Source organism: Thermobia domestica, chromosome 6 (assembly GCF_964235325.1).
Source record: "Thermobia domestica chromosome 6, izTheDome1.hap1.1, whole genome shotgun sequence".
Taxonomy (NCBI): Eukaryota; Metazoa; Arthropoda; class Insecta; order Zygentoma; family Lepismatidae; genus Thermobia; species Thermobia domestica.
Genome location: NC_137459.1, coordinates 169,061,821 through 169,087,656, shown reverse-complemented (window position 1 = coordinate 169,087,656; position 25,836 = coordinate 169,061,821). Strand labels below are relative to the sequence as shown.

Here is a 25,836-nt window from a genome sequence, read left to right as displayed (position 1 = left end):
CTTTTTCGTTTGACGAGGCGGCTGCCTGTTGATTGTAGTCAGATGTCTCGAAGATCTCGAATGCACTACGTACTTCAGTCGTCTTACTGCGCTAACAAGTTTTTCTTGCAGCAAGAGACTCTGGATTTGGGAATGTGTTTGCGTTCAAACACTTCATACTACGGCGGATATCTTAATTTGTGCTGTTTTCAAGAGATCGCGAGCTTTCCTAATTATCGCGATCCAGCCTGCGTTAAGTGGCTATATTACGGCTAGCTAACTTGATCCCCTTTATAATACAAAGGAAGGTGACACTATCTTCGTAGGCGAACTGGTGTACAGACGTAAATGTCCTAGGGGCTGAACACTTAATTGCAACGTTCTGTAATTTTTTTCGTAATCGTAGTTACTTTGTAGGTCACAAAGAAGAAAATGCTGTTGTTGCACTAATACTTTATGTGATTATGTCGTGTGGAAAAGTCTTGACCTTCTGGTCACCAACAGTGACATAAAAAATATAATCAAATAACGTTAATGTATCTAACCGTAGCTGTTATATACACACAGTGCATAATGGCTATTTCCACTGGCACAACTCGTTGAAACAGCAACTCGAAGTATACCACTTCACGTCTAAGAGTCAAATCTCCTCCCTCCTTCCCAGTCGTTGTATTTAAGACGCACCCTTGTTGCTTGAAATTCTTGGGCTCGCCTCAAAGCTCGGTCAATTCTTATGGCGGGGAAGATGTGGTGAGAGGGGGTTTGCAACCACAGGTCCTTGCCCTGCGTGACCTACTTATAACAATCACTATTTTTTTAATTAGCCGCACTCTTATGTGGGATTTGATTTAAAATTCGGCACTTCCACTGTCTTCCCACAAGTTTGAGCTTTCTAACGGTATATAGTATGATACACAACTTTCTAATAAAACACTGAAATTAATATAAAACACTACACATACTCTTCAAAATTTTCATCCAGCACGTAACTTCCCTGTTCCACTCAGTGCTGCCTCCTGGTGTGAGTATACCAAAGGTTCCCACCTGCTTGACAGTTTGCTTTTCTTTGGTAATTTTTACAATTTTTGCTGTTTAATCATAAATTAAGAAGCAGGTTACTTATAACAAATTATTAAAATCAACTATATACATATTTACACACTTTAAGAGATGAAGAGCTGTCAATGTGTATTTCACTGAATTTCAATAAAATTTTGTTAAGTTTTGTCTGCTTTTCAACCAAGACACCCTCTACTAGGCTTGGCCATATTTCCGCTATTCCTTGTACCGTGCTTCCTCCCCATGGAGACTGCTGGAGATTACTACCACTATTTTGAAATCAACCCTTTCATTTGAAATATAAATGTACTACAAAATACGGCCTAACCTACGCTATATACTACGAATTCGAGAATTTCAAGAAAATTTTTACAAATATAAAGAATTACTTGTGGAAGCTTTTTTAAATTACAGGGCTGAAGGCACTTGAGAATACTTGCTCCCTCTCTCATCTTTTCTAACCAAGCATTCATGTCGTTCACAATTTTAGGCTTGTTTTCCTTGGTGGTTAAAATCGTTGCCAAGTGACACTATCGCCTATCGAGATGTGAAAACTGGCCATTTCCTTCAGAAGTCAAATTTCATTGTTTTCTGTGTTTTCGCATGTAGCTACGACGTTTTCTAGAACTTTTCCAACAATAGCTATTTGTGACACGACGACTCTACTATTGAATCCTCCTGTAGTAATGTTATTAGCTATATTCCTCTACGTTACCTCTGTATACAGGATGCAGAAACAAGTACCTATAAGTTTCTCATTACGGATAGCAACTCTGCTGCATATGTTCCAGTACAAGAGTACAGCTGCCTTAGAAAACAAAGACTCTGTCTTTAAAACTTTTCTTTTCAAAACTTAGTTCCTACGCTGTGGCTTTCTGAGAGAATATGAAGCTCTATACGTTCCAATATGATTCATTATAATACTTAATAAATACAGTAACATTCTAATATTCAATCTCTTTGTGTCGCTGCTGAGATATTTGATTAATCAAACAATGACATATTTAAAGCCTTCCCCAATTACAAAATCTAAACAAAAATTACACATACATCAAACTGCCTAAATATAGGATAATGCTTCCACAACTAACTCTTTATTAAATATATATAATTAAAATATTGATACACAAATATCATTTCCCTATATGCAAATGAGCAAAAAGTTGATATGCAAAATATATAAATATAAACTTTGTATGCACCATAGAAATATCCCCCTTTAAAGAATATGCAATGATATTTCATTATACATTGTATATTGTAACATCTTACATTTATATTTAACCCTTTTAATCGCACTGTTCCCAAATGGGAACAATTTATTTTTATCAGTTTTTGTCTGTGGATTATTTGTTTTGGATTTATTTCGTCTTTTACAATAAGGACCTGCTACGAGTCCATCTGCTACTACTAAAATGCTCAAAATATATTAAATGAGGTCAGAATCAATAAGTGTAGAAGGAACTAAGAAATTCTGAAACAAAAACAATTTGGGATTAAATGGGTTAATAACACTAATGAGAAAAGAACATATACACAAACTCTCTCTCTCTCTCTCCCTCTCTCTCTCTATATATATACAAATACACGCAACAATAGTTGCTTACTGACCTTTTACTATATTCTCGTCTACCTGCTGTGAGGTACGAGCGAGAGGAAGGTTACTTTCTTTTCTCTGTTTTCTTCCTTTTTTTCTTTCCGTCAACAACCACGGCGTCCTGCTGTTTTGGTGTCTCGCACGTGGCACTTCTTTAAATGGAAACCATTCGTTTTCCTTTTAAATTTCTTGGTAACCGGATCTCCCAGACTGTATACGTTCTTGACTGGTGGCGGGTTGAAAGTGTATCTTTGAATATCCTGAGCCTACGTGTGTAAAATCATCTTATAGTTTTAGCTTTCTTCGCACAAATAAGAGAAACTCGAGACTGTCCTCTGTTGTACAGTAGCACTTACAGCCACATCCTCTCCTTTCCTGGAGTTCTTCGTACTCACGACCAGCGGACTCGTGTAGGAGTTTGGGAACTTGTTCACTATCCCCAAGCTAACCATCTGTTGATGGCGTTGGTCACCTGTATTTTGTTTCACAGCATATGGGTACATTCTCGCCTTTAGGAGTCTGTCATCTATGACCTCGATACTGTGCTCATAGTCTTGAATACATCCGGGCTTTTCGTCAAAGATTTCTCTGTTTCTTGAGGACTTCAAACAGCTGTCTTTTCTCATCCTTACCCAAGTCGGTGTACTTTTCGACATGCTCTCTAATTTCTCCTGGTGTAGCCTGGGTTCGAAATTTTTCCCAGTCATGACGCGAGTATACAACATTCGCCAGTTCAGCGGTGGGTGGGAATTTTCCATCATTCAACCTGGTGCGCAGTGTAGTCGGCTATCACGACATTCTTCTGCATTCAACAATCTTAGCTGAACATTCGTATTGGATCATCTATTCGACACGCACATACTACTGATTTTGGGACTCTCACTATTCATTTCAACTATTTCTTCCTCGAACTCCCAGGAAATTTTTTTAATGATCAGATCATTTTCTTCGATCTTTATGTCCCGAAAAGCTACCTCTATTTTATAGGGATGATTTAACTGCAATACGCCCTGGTTGTAACTAAGGACGGCCCTACTCTCCGCAAGGAACGGCGGTCCTATAATTAGATCTCTATTAAGCCCTTTCACGATGATTCCTACAATATAAAATGATTTTCCCTGTATTTCCATCTCAAGCATCGCATGACCAAGGATGGAGGCGACAGATATCCCAAATGCTGAACTAACTAATGTTAGTGGACTTTACAAATCCGATGGGGCTCACGATGTCTTACTTGTTCCCACAACTCCAAGCTCAACGCACTGACGGTCGCTTCGCTGTCAAGTAATGCCAAAATTTTCTTCCCAAACAAAACTACCTGCACTTCCGGTAAGGAAATAATATTCGTGGGCATCTTATCAGCACTAGAATCTAAAAGGTCTAGAAAAATCGCGTTCGTCTCGTCATTTTTTTCTTTATCTAATTTATTTTCCATTTCTTAAAAGCAAACAAAGTTCTTTCTAACGAACGACGGTGTTTTCTCCAATAGAAAAATGTTGTTTCTCAATAATTTCTTAACATTCACTACAGCTACGGATTTCTCTATTTTCCTCAATTTCCTTCAAATTTGTCTCGCAATCTTCCTCATGATTTTAACAATTTTCATTCTCTATATTACACACGCTCCCAGGATATATATTTGCAGGCTCCGACAGAATATTCAGTAAATTCTCTTTCTTAACACCCTCCTGCAAACATGCGAGAAAACCTCAGTTTCTAGAATTGCTTGGGCTATTAGGTCTCGATCGGTTACGAGATAGCTGCTGTCTCGTCATCTGACCTGCCCTCTGTTCAATTCGTTTATTTCAGGTGAATTACTGTTATTCTCGCTGTTGCTACCTACATTTCTCCTGCCTCTCTGACCACGCTTACCACCTCCGTTCGAGCCACGCGACCCCGTGTTGTCTCGCGCCTCCCAGTTTCCATCGCTCTGTTGTCAATTCTCTGCATTTCCCCGTCTATCATTGTTGTTATTGTTGTTGCTGTTACTGTTGCCTCCCCTACCCCTCTGATTGTAAGGAGCACGATCCTGATGCGCCCTTTTACGAAAGCGAGAGGGTTATACGACCTACTATTCTGATTAGGAGGTGTCTGCTCTTCTTCTTCGAGCGACAACATATTTATTCCCTTTCTACTTTGGCATTGTTATTCTGTGGCTGGTATGTAGCCTGGAGTTCTCCAACAATGCTTAGTAGTTCTTCTATCGTGCGGGTTTTGATGAGACAATGCATCTGTAAATGGAGAATGGTACTTGTCTCGGTAAAACGCGTAGCAGAACCTGTTGTGGCAGTGGTGGGTCTAGGATGCTGTTCGTGTGTAATAGCTCTAGCAAATATTGCGTAGGTTTCTTGCTCCCTATGTCTTAAATCTCGCTGTCAGGATCGATGCACGCAGGTTTACCAACTTCTCTTTGCTTAGATAGGTAGCCCGGAATTGTTCAACGAAATCCTGATAGGTCCTACATTTCGCCGACGTAACCTTGAACTACTGTCTTGATATTCCCTTCAAGCAGCGTGTGTTGAACGCAAGCTTTCTGTCCACAGACACACCCGAAAGCTCAAAATAGCTCTATCAGGAAATTGCGAGCCTGAACCTCATTCTCTGTGCCGTTGAAAGTGGGTAAAGTGAGGTCACGGTGTAGGAAATCTAACGCTGAGGCTAACTGACACGGCTGTGGTACATTCTGTGACTGGAGGGACAACTGCTCTGCATTCTCGTCTCGTCTCGAAAACTCAGAGGCCTGTCTCGCATAACTAGGGCCAACTACAGGAGAGACAGCTCTTGTATTTGAGACGGATGCAGAAACGTTAACATAACTCGTCCTATCTCTTACGGTCTCTCTCAATGATTCGAGCTCTCGTTCGAGCTTAGAACATACGTGGTTTATGCTTTCCTGTATTTCGTGAATACCTTCACGACATTCGCTCCGCACTTCTTCGAGCTGATGTTCCTGCCCTACTTCCTGTCTTTCTCGAATCAACTGCTCCCTCCAGTTGATTGCCGCATGTCGAAGGTTGTTTTGTTGACCTACTGTACCTTCTACCCCATCCAGCCGAGTTACTAGTTCTCATACACTGTCTTTGACACCTTCGACCTGTGTCGTCACTTCCGTAAGGTTGTCAACTACTCTCTACGTTGTTACGTAAGTGATCCACTTCCCGGTCTACCTTAGCTAAGTCACATCCTATCACTTCGTTCACTTCATCTTGTTTGCAGAATGGACTTCGAGCTGTCGAACTCGCTCATCGGTGTTCAAACCCTGCTCCCGCCAAGTGAACTTTGTGGTGGACAAACACCGTGTGCGTGGGTTTTCTCGGGGTTCTCCCGTTTCCTCCCACTTTCTTCATTCCACCATTTCATTCATTTCTCATAATCACCGTCTCCTTTAGCCTAACCGGCATAACCGTGGGACGTAAAACTCAAAGATTTCATTTTCGCTCATCGGTGTCCCGAATCGAGTTCTTTAACTCTTGACAAGTCACGGTCATTTCATTCAAATTTTCTGCAGTAGCTTCTAGTCTCGCGTTGAGCTCCTGAATACTGTTGCTGAGCTCCTCCCTAATATTAACAGTGATCTCACGGTCTGCAGTCGCTAACCGTTCCAGTAACCTCTGGCTCGTCTGTTCCTGTTTTCTTTCCTGACTCGCGTTTGCTAGAATTATCTCTCAACATCGAGAACAACGAGGTGAGACCGGGATCCATCGCGGTAACGGTGACTTGAGTCGAGGGTCCCGGAGCCGCTGTCGTAACACATTCGCTCGTAGTTTCATTCGGTGTTACGTCTCCTGTGTCATTTTCTAATACATTTCTTCCTGAAGCTACAATGTCCTGAATAACAGCATCCCTGCCAACAATTCCGTGATCTAGCGTGTGATTCTCCAACTCGTTTTCTAACTCTACTAATTGGTTAAAGTTATCTTCCCGAAATTCTTCCATTTTTCTAATCTGACTTCGCGTCAAAACCATCTAATATTCTAATGACTCTAATAACTCTAATTACTCAAATTAAATTTTAATCCCTCTTCAAAATCCAAATATAGGGATAAAACATATACACAGAGCAACAGAACAAACAAACACAAAATTTTCTTGAATAAACGCGAAACAAGATATAAATAACATACGCACATGCTTATTTCAAAATGGCATAATTGTTGTGAGTGATATTTTTTGTCAGTTGATGCTTCATTGAACAAATTTCTAAATAAGAAAAAATAAAAGAACTCTGAAACTAATTAAATTTTAAACGTACCCTCAACTGTTACTACTCAGATCCAACAAAACAAACAACTGTCATGAAAAAGTAAAACTTTGAAAAGAATGACGTTCTATCCTGAGTACTTTTCAGAGTCTAATATTTTATGCAAAATTTTGTGCCTGAAGTGTACGTAGCCCCACGCTGGGCGCCACGTTTTGTAAAAAAGGGGTGTGCAGCTAGTTCTAGGGGGAGAAGAGTTACAGATGGCTGAATGTCAAAATAATTTACATAGGAAAGCATATGCAAAATAAAATAATTTAAATGTGCAAATTAATTATGCAGATTAATTAATTAAAAAAATTGGGTAGAGCAAAACTGATAAAGCGATTAACTGAACAAAATGAATTTACTATAATTTCGAAAATGTGAAGAGAAACTCTAGATTTCAGGGGCTATGTGTTTTAACTTCTAGTTTTAACCAATATTATCACACACACCAACACGTTTGTTAGCGGTTATCATGGTGTGATAATTCGTTGCAACTCCAGACAGCTTGAAAGAAAACATGATGCTGAAAATGTTATTACATACCTCAGAGGACCTCCCGGAGAAAAACGTGACAGCAATTCCATTGGGATAAATGAACTTTAATGCACTCACACACGAAAGAATGTGATAGACTTGATTCTTTACAGATAAAAAAATATTTTAAATTTTCAAAAATTTTACTTGGTTAGGCCTTTTATTCTTTCTTGCGAAAATGTTCGTGCATGTTAAAATTTTGAACTTCCAACAAATCGGTTCCTGGTCCTAGGTTTGGTCCTTACCGTTCCTGCGATGATTCCATATTCTGTAGCTCCCACGGAGGTCTCGCCTTTTTCGTTTGACGAGGCGGCTGCCTGTTGATTGTAGTCAGATGTCTCGAAGATCTCGAATGCACTACGTACTTCAGTCGTCTTACTGCGCTAACAAGTTTTTCTTGCAGCAAGAGACTCTGGATTTGGGAATGTGTTTGCGTTCCCACACTTCATACTACGGCGGACATCTTAATTTGTGCTGTTTTCAAGAGATCGCGAGCTTTCCTAATTATCGCGATCCAGCCTGCGTTAAGTGGCTATATTACGGCTAGCTAACTTGATCCCCTTTATAATACAAAGGAAGGTGACACTATCTTCGTAGGCGAACTGGTGTACAGACGTAAATGTCCTAGGGGCTGAACACTTAATTGCAACGTTCTGTAATTTTTTTCGTAATCGTAGTTACTTTGTAGTTCACAAAGAAGAAAATGCTGTTGTTGCATTAATACTTTATGTGATTATGTCGTGTGGAAAAGTCTTGACCTTCTGGTCACCAACAGTGACATAAAAAATATAATCAAATAACGTTAATGTATCTAACCTAGCTGTTATATATACGCAGTGCATAATGGCTATTTCCACTGGCACAACTCGTTGAAACAGCAACCCGAAGTACACTACTTCACGTCTAAGAGTCAAATCTCCTCCCTCCTTCCCAGTCGTTGTATTTAAGACGCACCCTTGTTGCTTGAAATTCTTGGGCTCGCCTCAAAGCTCGGTCAATTCTTATGGCGGAGAAGATGTGGTGAGAGGGGGTTTGCAACCACAGGTCCTTGCCCTGCGTGACCTACTTATAACATTCACTATTTTTTTAATTAGCCGCACTCTTATGTGGGATTTGATTTAAAATTCGACACTTTCACTGTCTTCCCACAAGTTTGAGCTTTCTAACGGTATATAGTATGATACACAACTTTCTAATAAAACACTGAAATTAATATAAAACACTACACATACTCTTCATAATTTTCGCCCAGCACGTATCTTCCTTGTTCCACTCAGTGCTGCCTGCTGGTGTGAGTATACCAAAGGTTCTCACCTGCTTGACAGTTTGCTTTTCTTTGGTAATTTTTACAATTTTTGCTGTTTAATCATAAATTAAGAAGCAGGTTACTTATAACAAATTATTAAAATCAACTATATACATATTTACACACTTTAAGAAATGAAGAGCTGTCAATGTGTATTTCACTGAATTTCAATAAAATTTTGTTAAGTTTTGTATGCTTTTCAACCAAGACACCCTCTACTAGGCTTGGCCATATTTCCGCTATTCCTTGTACCGTGCTTCCTCCCCATGGAGACTGCTGGAAATTACTACCACTATTTTGAAATCAACCCTTTCATTTGAAATATAAATATACTACAAAATACGGCCTAACCTACGCTATATACTATGAATTCGAGACTTTCAAAAATTTTTTACAAATATAAAGAATTACTTGTGGAATCTTTTTTAAATTACAGGGCTGAAGGCAATTGAGAATACTTGCTCCCTCTCTCATCTTTTCTAACCAAGCATGCGTGTCGTTCAAAATCTTAGGCTCCTTTTTCCTTGGCGGTTAAAATCGTTGCCAAGTGACGCTATCGCCTATCGAGATGTGAAAACTGACTATTTCCTTCAGAAATTACACTTCATTGTTTCCGTGTTTTCGCATGTAGCACGACGTTTTCTAGAACTCGTCTCTAGAATAATAATAATAATAATAAAACTGTTCGGGCCCGGGCTTGGCCGGGCCTAGATACTTTCAGACTGGATTGGGCTCGGGCCGATAAATTCGGCCCGTGCAGGTCTCTACCCCCGAGACCACTCAGGTATTGCCACAGGCTTACCACTGAACTACCGCGGCCCTATATGAGGGTGAGAAGGAAGATGCAAATGATAAATGTAATTAGGGTCTAGTAGCAGAAAAATATTTTTTTAAAAATATTTTGAAATACTTTTGATAATTTTTATTTGTACACTTGTTTCCAAATACAAAAAAAAAGCATATTGAAGAATTAGGAGAATCGTTTTAAAAACAATTGGAATAAAAGAGTATGAAACTCGTTAAAATCTGCAGATTTAAGTACAAGAAAAATACAAATAGAACTCTCAACTGTAAGCGATGAACAGCAATAATAATAATAATAATAATAATAATAATAATAATAACTTATAAACAGGAAATTAATTGTAGGGGTCGCAATCAAGAAAGTGTGATAGAAGAGGGCCGTGTTGAGGAAGCCTAGTCTATTGCATCATTAAGTCTTTTGTAGGCTTTTATCTTCCGTCGTCTTTGTTTTAACGAAGTACAAGAGAAATTAAATCAATTATAATAACGGAACAGCAAAATGCGTACCTAAACGTGCCGGTATATAAAAAGAGTAAAGAACTCATACAAATACCTACACGGAAGCTAGATACTAACAGACATGCGCTGGTCTGAAAATAGTTTTACAAAATAAACAAATTTTGTATCCACTACCAACACAATAGTAAATGATCCTGAGTAAAAACACTCTTTCTTTCGTCCTTCTACTTTTTGACGTTTAAGTAAAACAAAGAGGGGAGGGACGGGGAAGAAGGGTAAGGTAAGAACGTGGCAACAGCGACTTGCCAAACAGAAAGCAGAAAGTGTTCTGACCGCCTATACCTTGGCCGGTGAACGATGATTTCTGACAGCTTTGCACAAGGCACGGCGAGCGAGCAGAAGACAGCAGATCAACCAACCTTAGGCTCAGAACCTGTCGCGTCTCCATGGTAACCTCCGCACATTGCCAAACTTTCACTAACCCCCTCTCACTTTCAACAAGAAAGCAGACGATTCTCCCCTTGCGCGAGAAGCACATGGTAACACTGCACTCCTCAGTTGTCCTCGCGACCTGAGCTGTCAGAAATCATCGTTCGCCAGCCAGGGAAAATAGTTGATCCTAGCGCCACCACTGAAATTGGAGTTCATACATCACGTTATCTGTGTCTTACTATACTTGTCCCTTGTGACAGCTCACTGTGCGCACGTGGTGCTCAGTGCTGCGTTGCCAGCTTTTGCGTCGAATATTGAAACTACACGAGTGAAACAAGTGAATTGTTTCTTGTTCCATATTAACATTTACTAAATGTAGAATGCTAAATGACACAAAAATGAACTAAAAGGAATGCTTTCAATAACCACCAGGTCCACTACTCAAGTTGACATTCGTCTAAAACAATGTGCATTTGTTTATATTCAAACTGGCAACATGCGGAGAGGGTGGAATATTTACCACTGCAGAGCAAGAGAAATGAGCCACTATAATTGGCCGAACGTGCTGTTATCATAGAAACAGTATTTCTTGGCTGATTGTTATGACCACATGCAGGAAGGAGAAAACAGAGGAAAGCAACTGTCACAAGGGACAAGTTGTGTCAATTGAATTATAGTTGCCACAGGTCCTGACTATTTATTCTTGTTCATATATTGTGGATAAATATTTTTGTCAGATGTCCTACTTTTTTTTTTATTTCACGAATTTTAGTAACCCTAACTCTCCAGAAATGCAGGAAGCGATCATGTTAGTTGTTGTTTATGTCTTATGTTGAAAAGCTTGTGAATAAATCTGCGCCATTTATATTCTACATTGTAAGGTTTACTAGTTAAAACGGATTTGTTCAAATATTGATTCCCTTTGTTTTCATGGTATATTCAAAGATTTCAGAGACCACCTGCAAGAAAATTATAAAAAAATTAGTATCCGATTCATCCTACTAAGTGTAAGATATAAAGAGAATAATAACACAAGTCCTTGCTATAGCTTGATGGTCAATACCCATTATCAGACTGAATGCATCTGTGATTATAGAGATGTGAGACAGCATGGATGCATTTAGTGTTTCCTGGGACTGAGAATGTATTTTCGCAGGTAGAAGGAAAAAAAATAATAAAGAATATACCTAGCGATTTGCTAATAAGCATCTTAAAATTACAGCATTTAAACCAGTGTCCTAGTGCGAAACTAAGATAATTATTTACACTGGAGATCACTTTTGAGCCTCAGATTGTAAGAGACATGGAGCAAAGCTTGACGTGGAATTTGAAATACATGAGTTCCACAGCAAATTCAACCCGTATATTTCCGCACCAAAGGCATTTACTTCAACCATATAGCTTGCAATGTTTTATGTTGCACAAACTGTAATTGTCTTTGTTCACCTCTTGTGCCTGGGGTCCCGGATTCAAACCCTGATCCCGCCAAGTGAACTTTGTGGTGGAAAAACACCGTGTGCATGTGTTTCCTCGGTGTTCTTCCGTTTCCTCCCACTTTCATTATTCCACCATTTCATTTATTTCTCATCATCACCGTCTCCTTTAGCCTAGCCGGCATAACCGTGGGAAGTAAAACTCAAAAGATTCCATTTCATTTTCAATTGTCTTTGATTTCAAAATACACTTATTTAATGTATACTAGCATATATTACCCGCTTCGCTGGACTGAAATAAATAATGTAAATGCCCATCTTTGTATCTCATGTATTTTATTGGCATTAGTTTTTTATTTATAATTGCAGCAAACATGTTTTCACAGTTTTTGTTAATGTTTGGGAACGTTGTGATGTCGCTAGTAATAATCTTTTCTCTTAGTTGTAAATTAAGTGTGATTCGTGTTCTAATACTGCAGACATAACTAGTTTTTCCGTAATTCAATTAGTGTTACTGTTCTTCTCGATGACTACAAGAACCATAGATCCAACACCAATATCAGTCATTTTTGACCATTTATTTTATATACATACATACACACACACACACACACACACACACACACACATATATATATATATATATATATATATATATATATATATATATATATATATATATATATATATATATATATATATATATATATATATATATATACCCTCCCCATTTGCGGGCCATTGCATCGGAAGTGTCACCGTTCACCTTAGCGACCCCCAAAAATGTGGAATCAGTACTAATATCGGTCATTTTCGATCATTTTAAATATCTCTTCCTTCCCTTTCCCCAAGTTACGGGGTTGAATTTGAATTTAAACGGGTTCGAAAGTATCACTGTTCACCTAAGTGACCCAGGAAACTATAAATTCGACACTGATAGTGGCCATTTTCGATCATTTCTATATATCTCTTCCCCTCTCCCAAGTGGCGAGGCTGATTTTCGATTTAAACCGGATCGGAAATGTCACTGTCCATCTGAATGATCCTGAAAACTATGGATTAGACACTAATATTGGTCATTTTCGATCATCATTATTATTATGTTTAGCTCCCCTCCTCCTCCTTCGTGCCGCGGCACACGGCATCAGAATTGTCACTGTTAATCTCAGCTACTCCTCAAACTATGGATTCGACACTAATATTAGTCATTTTCGATCATTTTTAAATGCTTATCCCCTCCCCAACGATCAGAGCTGAACTTGGATTGAAACAGCATCAGAAGTGTCTATTTCTTTCATCGACCCCGAAAGCTATGGATTCAACACTAATATCGGTCATTTTTGATCATTTTAAAATTTATGTCCCCCTTCCCTACTTTGCATCGTTAAAGTGAATACCCTATATTAATCCCTGCCCCTAACCTCATGTATGTTGAAAATTTGATTGAGATCGGTCGGGTGGTTCAAGAGTGATGAAGTCACAAAGGCAGTGATTTTTATTTTTATTTTTTACATATATCTCCCCTTCTCCTACGTTCACTCGTCAAAGTGAAACAATAAAAAAAATACCCAAGGCCCGGCCCTCATATGTGTTGAAAATTTGACTGAAATTGATTGGGTGGTTCAAAACTTATTAGGTTTTATTAGTTTTTATTTATACGTCCCCCTTTCTTCCCCCTCCCCTGGGATCTACCGTTAAAGTGAAATTACAAAAATGTTTGCAGATCCGGACCTCAGGTATCTTGAAAATTTGATTGAGATCGGTCGGATAGTTCAAGAGTTGTTACAAAAATAGTCAATTTTATTCTTATATAAATTGATTTTTATATATCTTCCTCTCGTACTCCTCCCCTGTGTTGCTCCGTCAAATTTACATCATAAAAACGATCCGAGGCCTAAACCTGATGTATGCTGAAAATTTGGTCAAGATCGGTCGTGTGGTTCAGGAGTTCTTAAGTTTTATTTATTTTTGTATACCCCCTCCCCCAACCCTCAGTTCTACCATCAAAGTGAATAGCCTAAAACCAGACCAGCCTTGAACCTCATCCATGTTACAAATTTGATCGAGATCGGTCGGGCGGTTCAGGAGATTTAGAGTCACAAACATAGTGATTTTCAATTTTTTAAATATAGATTGGCCACATTTTAATGGAACCGGTGTGGGTGGTAGTGGTTATTGCATTGAATCAAGTTTTGAGAGATCAAGTGTTGTATTAGATCAAGTGTTAAAATAACTGTTACTTTTCGAATTATTGGAATGAATAGCTTCAACTGTCAGTTGTTAAGTCCGAAAGTAAGGTGTCCTAAGAAAAAAAATTGTCTTATTATGATGCAAAATATTTATATATAAAGGTTATTGAATACTTCGCTGTGAACTCTGTATCCAATTGTCTTATCAGTAAATGTGGTCTATCCTGTTATACATTCATTTCATATGTCTATTTCTCTGTTTCAAAGTTATACCGAGATAGTTGCCGATAGCATACGTATTTTATTACTAAAATAGTTATTAGGTCCTTAGATTTCTGAGATTCTTGTTTCGATATATGTTAAATTTCATTTGTTCCTGTTCGACACACAGTTAACTAACTAAAGCTTATAAAGTATGGATACTAGTAATGCTATGAATTTGTAAAATAATGTTTTTTGCTTCTTTAGATGTACCAGCTAGTGGGATGTACTTCATGTCATATGAATTTGTCCAAAGAGCTTTTGTACCTCCGGGCCATGACCGATCCGAGATTGGAATCTTCCGAACCATTTTGGCTGGTGGAACAGCTGGAATTTGCAATTGGCTCATCGGAATGCCAGCAGATGTATTGAAAAGTAGACTTCAAGCCGGTAAGTGCTTCGAATCATTATAATTAAGGTGATGTAGAAGAAATTGTGTTCTGAGTGACGTTCTAGAAGGTATGAAAGAAAGAGAGACAGAGAGATAAACTTAATGAATAGTATTAATGGTATAATTCCTACGTCAATAGAAAGTTTTCTCAGGCTCATGGTATATGGAAAGTTCTAGATATATAGCTTGACCAACCAGTGATGGAAATAAATTATGATCAATTGTACTGGGAGAAACCAAATTTCGCTGTTTTTTAACTCAGTTAATTCCCTATTTACCTAACTATTTTGAAGTAAATTGAGTTGGGGCTACAAGCATTATTTTTTTTTTAGTTGTCCTCTTTATAACATACTTGGTTGTCCTCGATTTTTACATGCCACAGACACCCATGTTATCAAGTAAACACAGAAATGGCAGACCTGGGATCGGTTTCTGGCGGGATCCCCAAGACCTAGATCTGAAGGCGCTGGTCCATCATCCTATTTGATATCAAATGGAAATGGCTCTTCCATAGTTGTGTTGGTTCTTCCGGAGTGGTTAACGTATATTCCGTTTGGTTGTTTTTACAGTGAACTTGGCCTTAAGGGAAGTTGTACTTTTGGATGATTAGTGTGTTTCTGTGTAATATTTACACCACTTTGTGACTATCTTTCAAGAGTCGGACGCACTACACCCGATTACTGTGCTACTTTTTGCAAAGAATGACTCTCTTCTCTCAAAGTAACCACTTAAACGTGCTTCGGCTCTTAAATAGTTTATCTTCCGTATTTTATAGTATTTTCACATTTTTCCCACTACCCAACTGGTTCACGCGCAGTGGCGTAACTATAGACTTGGGAGCCCTCCCGCAGACAGCGTGGTGTGCGGCCCCTTTTTTACATCCCACTTCACGATTTGGGGGCCTCCTGATGGCTTGGGGCCCCCCGATGCGGGGTCTGCGGGGCCCTTATTTACGTCCCTTTTCACTCGAATGAAAATAGTAAGATTGCATGTCACAGATGCATCCAATTTTGCGCATATCACAACACGATTGAATAATATACGCAACTGTTCGTTGAAATAGACAAGTACTTACACGGGAGGGTCCCACAAGTTGTCGCTAAAATCTGATTGCCACATAGCACATCTGATAGAGCATCATGAGAAATGAAAATCAACAAAACTTAAGGTGCTATGTACCAGAAGGATAGGAGCTACATGGCTTCAAAATTTGAATATCCAAAAAAATATAACATGGAATTATGTACGTTTAAAGTAAATATCTTGAAAACCGTTAAAGCAATCGAAACAAAAGTTGCCCAATATAATGAGAACACAATGCCCTATCGAAAACCATAAATAGTGTTGTCATAGGTGAAGCAGTGTTGTCAACTCAGCATAAAAATATTTTGTTTGAAATAGCACCATATACAAGTGAGCACAGATTTAAAATGCACTATTATCACTAAACATAACAGTGAAGTGTAATGGTACAGTGTTTCACACAATTGGAGCTACGTGTGCTGAAACTGTACAATGGAGAAGTCTGATATATATGGCAACAGACGGTAATTAAGGAATCTGGGTTTCATACTATGAATTTAGTTCAAATGCATAACACAGATAGTATAACATAGCAAAATATCAGCAGTTTCACAAAATATTGATGCATTTGGAAAACGAAATTGAGTGATGCAATTTTTACGTCCTGTGTCAGCTCCGAATCTATGTAGGAGTGTAAAGTGGGATCCGAATCACTGTGAAAGAGAAAGATTACAATGAAATGTAAGGTGAAAAGTACAATAAAAAATGTCCGAGGCGGGATTGGAGCCCGCGATGCCTAATATGCTGGTTGTCTAGCCTTCTAGACCACACGGCTATCCTGGCCGACTAGAAACGAAATGAGGTAGTAATAAAATAATTATATTTCCAATGTGAATATGATAATATTACAGTGTACGAACATAATCATATGGTATGTAGGAGAGGAAGTAAAAGAATATGTCACTTATCACGAAAGACAGAAACCGAGAAAGTATTCTTCCAAATATTGATAAGATAATCGAGAACCAGTTTACATAATTAGAAAACACATGTCTTTTTCCTCGCGTGTATCATTTTGTTTTCACTTGTTATCTGCTTTTTCATCGGAGATTTTGCAGAAGTATAATGCATAATCCTCTCTTGTTTCTAGTGCATCTCTTTATTACCCTCTGTTGCCACAAATCAGACTTCTCCACTGGACATTTTCAGCAAATGTAGCTCCAATAGTATGCAACACTGTACCGCTACACTTCACGGTTATGTTTAGTGATAATAGTGCATTTCAAATCTGTGCACACATGTATATGGTGCTATTTCAAACAAAATATTTTTATGCTGAGTTGGCAACATTGCTTCACCTATGGCAACACTGTTTACAGTTTTCGATAGGCCATTGTGTTCTCATCATCTTATGCAACTTTTGTTTTGATTGCTTTAACGGTTTTCAGAATATTTACTTTAAACGTACATAATTCCATGATATAATTTTTTGGATATTCAAATTTTGAAGCCCTGTAGCTCCTATCCTTCTGGTCCATACCACCTTAAATTTTGCTCATTTTCGTTTCTCATGATGCTCTGTCAGATGTGCTATGTGGCAATCAGATTTTAGCGACAACTTGTGGGACCCTCCCGTGTTAGAAGGGATCTTACACACACTATTAGTTGTCGTTGAAACGATGAATCATAAAACAAAACGTTACTACAGTTGTCTGTTCACTAGTTATCTGTTTATTTCCAAGTAGCTTTCCTCAATAAATTTGTCTCGATGTCAACAAGACCATGAATTTTCGTATCGTTACATGAACAACGCTATTTATTTTCAGAAAGGGTCCAGGTTTTGTAAGAACACTGTCTTTTATTTGGGAAATTCGAAAAATCAATCGTGTGCTAAGATTTTTGACAATGACTCTATGCTCGCAGTTAGCTTTCTGTACCTTAAAGCAACTACTGTATTCTTTAGAAGTGCCTCTGCTCCCATGCCTTTGATTCTTTTATCTTGCAATAATTTAGTACTTGAGTTTGAAATTCTTAGAATGAGAAAAGGCCAATAGGTGATGTTTGATGCTTCCTGCAAGGCGCATATCATTTTACGCACAAAAGTGTAAGATTCTCTAAATTGCTCTCAATTTGGTAAATAGATTTGCAAGAATTACCGTCTAGCTTTATTTCAGTTTAAAAATTACCTATAACTTCTGTTTTAGAGAGAGCAAAAAGTAATATAGGGCGAGCAGTGCCCGCTCTAGTTCCTCACTGGCTACGGGCCTGGAAACAATGAACAATGAAATTAACAAAATACTAAGAAATCCTCATACATCTTCATATATATTCAAATAGGTTAATATTTAATTAGAACATAATTCAAGAATTGTAACTTCTCAGCCTCCAAAATTCTGATATATATGTAATCTGAAATTGGATTTTGTTATTAATATGGAAAGATGATGATTGTGGGAAATTAGAAAAAAGAGAGAGAAAATTACATAACATTTAGCCGATGTTGAAAATTTGCAGTAATGAATTGTTTCTCATATTAAGTTTAATACTTTCTTTTATGGTTTCAATTTCCTTGAGCGGTGGTTCAGTGGTAGAGCGTTCACCTCTGATGCTAGGGTTCTCGGGTTCAAACCCTGCTCCCGCCAAGTGAACTTTGTGGTGGACAAACACCGTGTGCGTGGGTTTTCTCGGGGTTGTCCCGTTTCTTCCCACTTTCTTCATTCCATTATTTCATTCATCTCTCATCATCACCGTCTCCTTTAGCCTAACTGGCATAACCGTGGGACGTAAAACTCAAAATTTCATTTCATTTCATTTTCAATTTCCTTGAAAGATTAGGCAAAGTTATAATATTACTTAAGCAATTGTAACTGTTTCTTTCTTAGTACAGATTCATTTATAATTGAATATTTAGTATGCATTGCTGTAAACACATAAGTTTTTCTTGTGAAATTTCTTCAAAGGGCTTGGGCACATATTAAACTGAATTGACAAATGTGCATGTCAGGGAATCTATTTTTAAATGCTTATCACTAATTCTTATGTAGACAGTTAACTACTCGAACTAGATCTATCCCTTTTAATTAATAAACGTGTGCATCTTCACAATTCCACAATCTTTAGTATTCAATATAGTTTCCTGTACATCTACAACACTTATAACTATTTCCACCACCTACGCTGAATTCATCAATACGACCTAACTTCCATTACAACCGTGTAACTGTTATCAATGTAAACGTAATTACACTCTTAAATTGTCTGTTTTAAAAATTAACATTTTGTCCGATAATTTCCTAAAGAACACCTTGTCTGAAATGCATTGCTACAATGAATTTACAAACTCTAACAGTGCATAAATGGTTTTGTAATTGTAATCCTTTGTTCTTCATGGGTACATATTAAATATGTTTCTTCTTTCTTACCAGGGATGATTCCATACCGGGACCAAAGGCCTGGGTACCTATATATCGTCTGAAAGCTCTTGCCATGAGAAGTACGAAACCGTTTTCAAATCACGGGCAAACCCTCAACCTGACCGTATAAGGGGCCAGTTTGTTGGTGTTTGTGACCTTATGTATGGCATATCCGACAGAAGTAAAAATGAATGTTACGATGTATCACGTGTAAGCGGCTGAGCCTATTAAGTCCCTTTTTGCATCATTGCTAGAGCGTGACCGGGCAAGGCTTTGATAATATCACTTTGCACCCAGGCATACCCATTTGGTCAGTGTTGCCAACGAATTGCAAATACAATGTGGCAGATGGTTTCTCCACCACTGGATGTATATCCATGTAACGTGGCATAAACATTATTCGTCACTAGAGAAAATATACTGTGGACGTATTCCTCTCAAGGACCCCAGTTTGTCAGTGTTGCCAACCAATTGTAAAAATGAAAAGGTGTAAAACTGCTCCCATATGATAAGACGTTTATACACCAAGCTTGGCAGAAACATCACGTGACACTATAGCAAAAAGACGTTGAGTGTGAACGTCTCCCAACCATTCTAGGTTGTCAGTGTGACAACCAAGTGTAAACATCAGAATGTTGCAAATGGCATGCGTGCCACTGAACGAATATATAACAATTGCAACATAAGCAGCATTAGACAATGGAAAACATAGTATGTGTGTCCCCGTCTCACAAGCACCCAGGTTTAGCAGTGTTGCCAACCAATGTGAACATTGAAGATTTTTGCATGAACTCTACAGCATTGGCGGACATAATTACACCATGACCCATACTAGGTTTTCCATTGTCCAATGTTCCTTATACCACATTTGTTATACATTCGTTCAGTGGCACGCATGCCATTTTCAACATTCTGATGTTTACACTTAGTTGGCAACACTGACAACCTAGAGTGGTTGGGAGACGGTCACACTCAACGTCTTTTTGCTATAGTGTCGTGTGTTATTTCTGCCAAGCTTGATAAATAAACAGCTTATCTTACGAAAGCTGCTTTACACTTTTTTTCATTTTTACAATTGGTTGACAACACTGACAAACTGAGGTCCTTGAGAGAGGAATACGTCCACAGTATATTTTCTCTAGTGACGAATGATGTTTATGCCACGTTACATGGATATACATGCAGTGGTAGAGAAACAATCTGCCACATTGTATGTACAATTCGTTGGCAACACTGACCAAATGGGTACGCCTGAGTGCAAAGTGATATTATCAAAGCCTTGCCCGAGTCACGTTCATGCAATGATGCAAAAAGGGACCTAATAGACAGCCGCTTACGCGTGATACATCGTAACATTCATTTTTATTTCTGTCGGATATGCCATACATAGGATCACGAACACAAAAAACTGGCCCTCATAGCGTCAGGTTGTGGGTTTGCCCGTCATTTGAAAACGGTTTCGTACTTTTCATGGCAAGAGCTTTCAGACGATATATAGATTTTATCCAGGTCCTTGGTCCAGGTATGGAATCATCCCTTGTTAGTAGCAACAGTGTTTCGTGATAGGTTGAAAAATGGGTTATATCGTTTTGGTTTCCTGTACGATGCCAGTAGTATAGAAACATTAAACTAGTTCTTATAGCGTAAATGACAGTCGAAGAAATTATCAAATGTTTCAATCGACTTAATTTGATTGTTGATTTTCACTTTGTCACACATATTCTGCTTTATTGAATAGATAGAAAAGTAAGTTGTTAACTCCATTTATCTTCAACAGCCCCCGATGGAACGTATCCAAATGGAGTCCGTGATGTATTCAAAGTCTTAATACGGGAAGAGGGAGTAAGAGCATTGTACAGAGGAATAACACCAGTCATGATTCGAGCATTCCCTGCCAACGCCGCATGTTTTGTAGGGTTTGAGATATGTATGTCGTTCTTAAACTGGATATTGCCAGGTGTTTGAAAATAGCATAGCTTTAGGAGTTAAGGTATGTATTGAGAGAGTGAATGCCTCCCGACTTTTATTTGAATAGTTGATTTGATAGTCTTTGGGATTTATAATAGCATCTAAGTTATAAATCACTTGTTGATTATTTTTATTTTGTGTGTTTTATCTATGTTCTATCGATATATTAAGTATGTCCGTAGTAAAACGAATGAATTATATATATTTTTTACATAACTTGTTAAAAATCAAACAGCTTCTTATGACATGAAATTTCTTGCACGTATTTTGATTAAACAAAGTATTAATGTACACATGTTATTTGAAAGTGTTCCTTTGTAGACACAGAAACACTGAAGAAATGGTGAGTGTTTATTGAATATACCAACTAGAATGAGTGAGTGACTGAAATATTGTTTGAGTATAAATTACAAATGTTTTTTACAAATTATACAAATTTCTATATTGTGAAGTTAAATATGTTGATTATATATAATCATTTGTAATAGTAATGCATTTGAAAGTGAAAATAAACCACATGTTAAAATCACATGGTAAATTTGTTTAATTCCATCAAAAAAAATATGATTTCCCAGAGTTGTCTTGTAATAGTGTACAAATTCGAGAAATTTTATTATTTATTTCAAGAAGTTTCAGATATTGCCATGAGACAATTTTATACTGGAAAGACTAAAAATGAGAAATAGTAGAGATATAGGAAGAAGTCCGTCAGGAGTATGTAATCAAGAGTTACTTTTATAACTACAATAGAAACATGGTGTGACTAGTCTTGATCACTTCGGGAAATTCATCATGTTCAGGAAAAGGTTTCTAAAATCACTTTCGAAACGCAATAAAATACAAAAGCTTGCAAAATAGTACTAATAAACGGTAGTTTGAAATTTAGAAAGTTAGTCCTGATGCGCAGACAACAATAGGAACTTTTTTTTTTTTTTTTTCAAAGTTATTACAATAAACACTGTGGGTTTTCTAAATCAAAGTTTGAATAAAATACTTGGCGCGAGAGCAGACTAAGAATTCGGCAGATTAAAAATTTACACAAACGCAGAACTTCACGATTGCACATGCCGGACCTCAGGGCATGTGCAAAATTATATTTGAAGAGTTTATGTGGCAATTAGGGGCAAAGAACAGACATGTCACAAAGTATAATTGTGAATAATCAAACAGAATTTCTAAGGTATGTTACATGAGGTATGAGATCTCGGCACGGGATGAGATTCTAAATGTGATACTCATCGATGAAGAGTATATCATTGCCACATATACAATTTTGCACAAATTTTATTTTGCAGCCATTTTATAATCATTTTTACTCAGCTTTATTTTTCTACTCACTTGTAATTTACTAGTTATATAACTTTTACTAAGCTTTAATTTTTTTACTCAGTTCTAATGTTCTAGTAAACTTTACTTTTCTAGTCAATTTTACTTCAGTAGTTAACGTATTGAAGCGGAACGCAACGCGGTACGATAATGAATAAGCAAGTAACTACTAAGGTTAGGGGGGCGAATTCCACCACTAGTCTTAGGCGACTAGAACCATGATAAAGAAACAACTTAAATTTAGGAATAGAGAGAGAGATATTTATCTTGAATTTTAACAAATAAAATTAACACATGATTAATATGAGAATTTGGCACCAACTTAGAAAAATATAGGTATTGCAACTATTGGTTCTAATCCAATCTCACCAAACGTTAAGTCCTGATGTACACAACACTGCGGATTGAGCACGGTATACTCAATATAATCAAAGTATCACTACCGATGAACATTTTACAAACAACCTCAAAAATTCTGTGTTCAATGGTTTTATTTTCGACTTGTGTGTGACGTCAGATAGAAGCGAAGGATAATTATTCCAAGTGTGGCCAAAGTCACCATGGAATATTCCAAAACACCAAATCAGCTAGTCCTCCAAAGACCTCAGAAAATCCAGTACACTTGTCCTCAAGACCACTAGGGCATGACCAAGTACTCTCCTGCAGGAAACTTACCAAAAACACAAGCTTGAAAGGATTTCAAGCTCAACAGTTCTCCTGGGCATAGACTCAAAACATCCTCTAGAATTAGTATAGGTGGCATTACCAAAAGGTACTACGAAGGTACTACGAAACACACGAGCAAAGAATAGACCATTGACCACATACGTAAAACTAAATTAAAGCAAGAAAGCTGAATTGCGCGGAACTGAAAATCAAAGATGCAATTAAGTAAGCAAAGGTGAAGGTGAGGAAAGTTGTTGGCCAAGGTTTATTACCATAAACTTAAAAATCATTAATTCTTTCAATATTCATTTAACAGCAATAGTTGATAAATCTTGGCTAACAATAATTTCCTGTAGAAACGACAGATAGATGAACTTCCACGCAGACAATGAACTCAGTATATTTTAGAAGTAAATCATGAATGTCTTTCCTATGTGTATCTGGACTCCAAAATAAAGGTGAATAAATCCTTGTCCCCTGGTCCTTGGATGGTGATATGTAATAGTATATGACTTTCTAGTCACTATGTGGTGAGTAAGTAAGTGTATGTATATGATTTGAAATCATATATAGAGACAAACTTCCTATTATATGCAGTCATTTGAGTACAAGGTGTTGAAGTTTAATCATCCAGCTACAGTTTTAATTTCCGATTTTTCAAGGACAGGTAAAACTCGTTCTGTAAACCGAATATTATTAAATAAACATGAAAATATTTTTAATATAAAATTTAATGAAATTGTGTGGTTCTATAGTGCAATAATACCAAAATTAGATTTCAGTGAACATTTACGTTTCATAGAACGTATTCCAAATATAAACACTTTTAATATTAAAGAAAATTCTTTATCAATATTGGATGACTGGATGTCTGAAACAAACGTCGATGTCGCTAATTTATTTATAAAATATGCACATCATAAAAAATTAACATAATATATATTATTCAAAATACTTTTCCTAAAGGAAAACATGAGCGTGATATTAGCTTAAATGCACATTATATTGTTGTATTTGAAAATCCACGTGACGAATCGCGAATACAATATTTAAATAGACAAATCATGGAGGGCAAAGTACCTAGGTAAATAGGTTGTGGATGTGTTTGAACATGTTACACGTGTTTCTCACACTTATTTATTATTTTATTTAATACAAGAAACAATGATCACTACAATACGTACGAATATTTTCCCGGTGAAACTCTGTGTGTATACGCTAGTGTAAAGGACACGAATACAATGATTTACGTTTGAGTTCAAGATAATGAATACGAAACAACACTCCTGCACTCTCCGTAGTTTGTACAAGTGTAAGTCTGCAATGCAAATTCGAACCATTTTACAAGTTACTAAAATACAATAGAAGAAAACATTCCTTTAAAGCTTTGCTTGCTCTTACGCAACATCGTACAGCACTTCACATGAAAACGGAGATATTACAAAAAGGAGCTGCGTTTCTACCATTAATATTAGAATCACTTCGTGGAACTATTGCAAGTAGTATTTTTGGATGTTGATAAACTGTCAAAATTACGTAAAATGATACTAGTTCCTGTAAATGCATTGCATCAAATTCAATCCACCGCAAAATCATTAAGTTCACATCAATCGTATGTAGGTGAAAAATAAATAATATTTTAAAACGTCATGATCCTAGTATGTAACAAAAGAGAGAATTGTAACAAGCTATTCAATATTTAAATTATACATCATCTTTACAAAAGCCTATTACTTTACCTATTATTGAAGAAGAAAAACGTATAAACGAAGACAATTCTATATTGTACCAGACATTTTAAAATCAGTACGTATAGCTATACGAAGAAAAACAGATATATTATTAAAACAACTAATAACTTAAGATATTTTTTGGGATAAACCAAGAATAGTGCATATACATAAGCTACAATTCCAGGCTAAAATATTATTGATTAAGTAAATGGTGTTCGCACACGTAAATATTCCAAACATCCAGTAGGAATTAATGAATCAAAACATTAATTAAATGAAATTAATGTTACTAAGGAATATATTAATACATCTGCACTAATAGTTTTAATAAGAATAGTAGTAGTAGTAATAGTAAAGTAAGAAATTCACGTCAACATAAAGAAGTATTTAATTTCTTAAAACATGATAAAGGTTATGTAATGTGACATGACAAAATTATCAATGATATATTGTGATTATTCAAATCCTAATTGTTTTATCAAGTATTTGAACACTACAGCATAAAACAAAATTAACGAAAAAGAAAAAGATTGGGTAGTTTAACAAGATCCATATACATTTCATGTCCCAGCACGTAAAAATTTTCAGCATAAAACATATTGTTATTGCACCTAATGAAACATTAAAATTAGGTTTAGCAGATATGCCAAATATTGCAAAGGATAATAATAGTTATAAATATAGTTTGTTGTATAGATATTTTTTCAAGATATGCACACTTTGTTCCCTTGAAAACAAAGGAAGGTTCTAAAATAGTAAATATAATTACGATTTAAAAAAATTACTTGTAGTTAACGTACAAACTGATTTAGGTTCGGTATTTTATAATCATGTGAAACGTTTATTTAAGGAATATGACATTAATCATTAAAGTGTATTGTAATGATTTTGGTAGAGTCATCAGTGGTAGAGCGTTCACCTCTGGTGCTTGGGGTCTCGGGTTCGATCCCAGCCCCCGCCAAGTGAACTTTGTGGTGGACAAACACCGTGTGCGTGGGTTTTCTCGGGGTTCTCCCG

At 37.0% G+C, this 25,836-nt stretch overlaps 1 protein-coding gene across 1 annotated transcript in view; it reads left to right on the top strand.

Moving 5' to 3' along the window:
• The window catches only part of LOC145688316 (mitochondrial carnitine/acylcarnitine carrier protein-like), a 109,232-nt gene extending 87,609 nt beyond the window's left edge, over nucleotides 1-21,623 (top strand). The window contains exons 5-6 of the mRNA XM_081762356.1: nucleotides 14,507-14,689; nucleotides 20,904-21,623. Coding sequence (XP_081618482.1) covers nucleotides 14,507-14,689; nucleotides 20,904-21,091 — 371 coding nt within the window. The 3' untranslated portion in view covers nucleotides 21,092-21,623. The remainder of the gene's footprint in view (nucleotides 1-14,506; nucleotides 14,690-20,903) is intronic.
• Nucleotides 21,624-25,836: the final 4,213 nt, after the last annotated feature.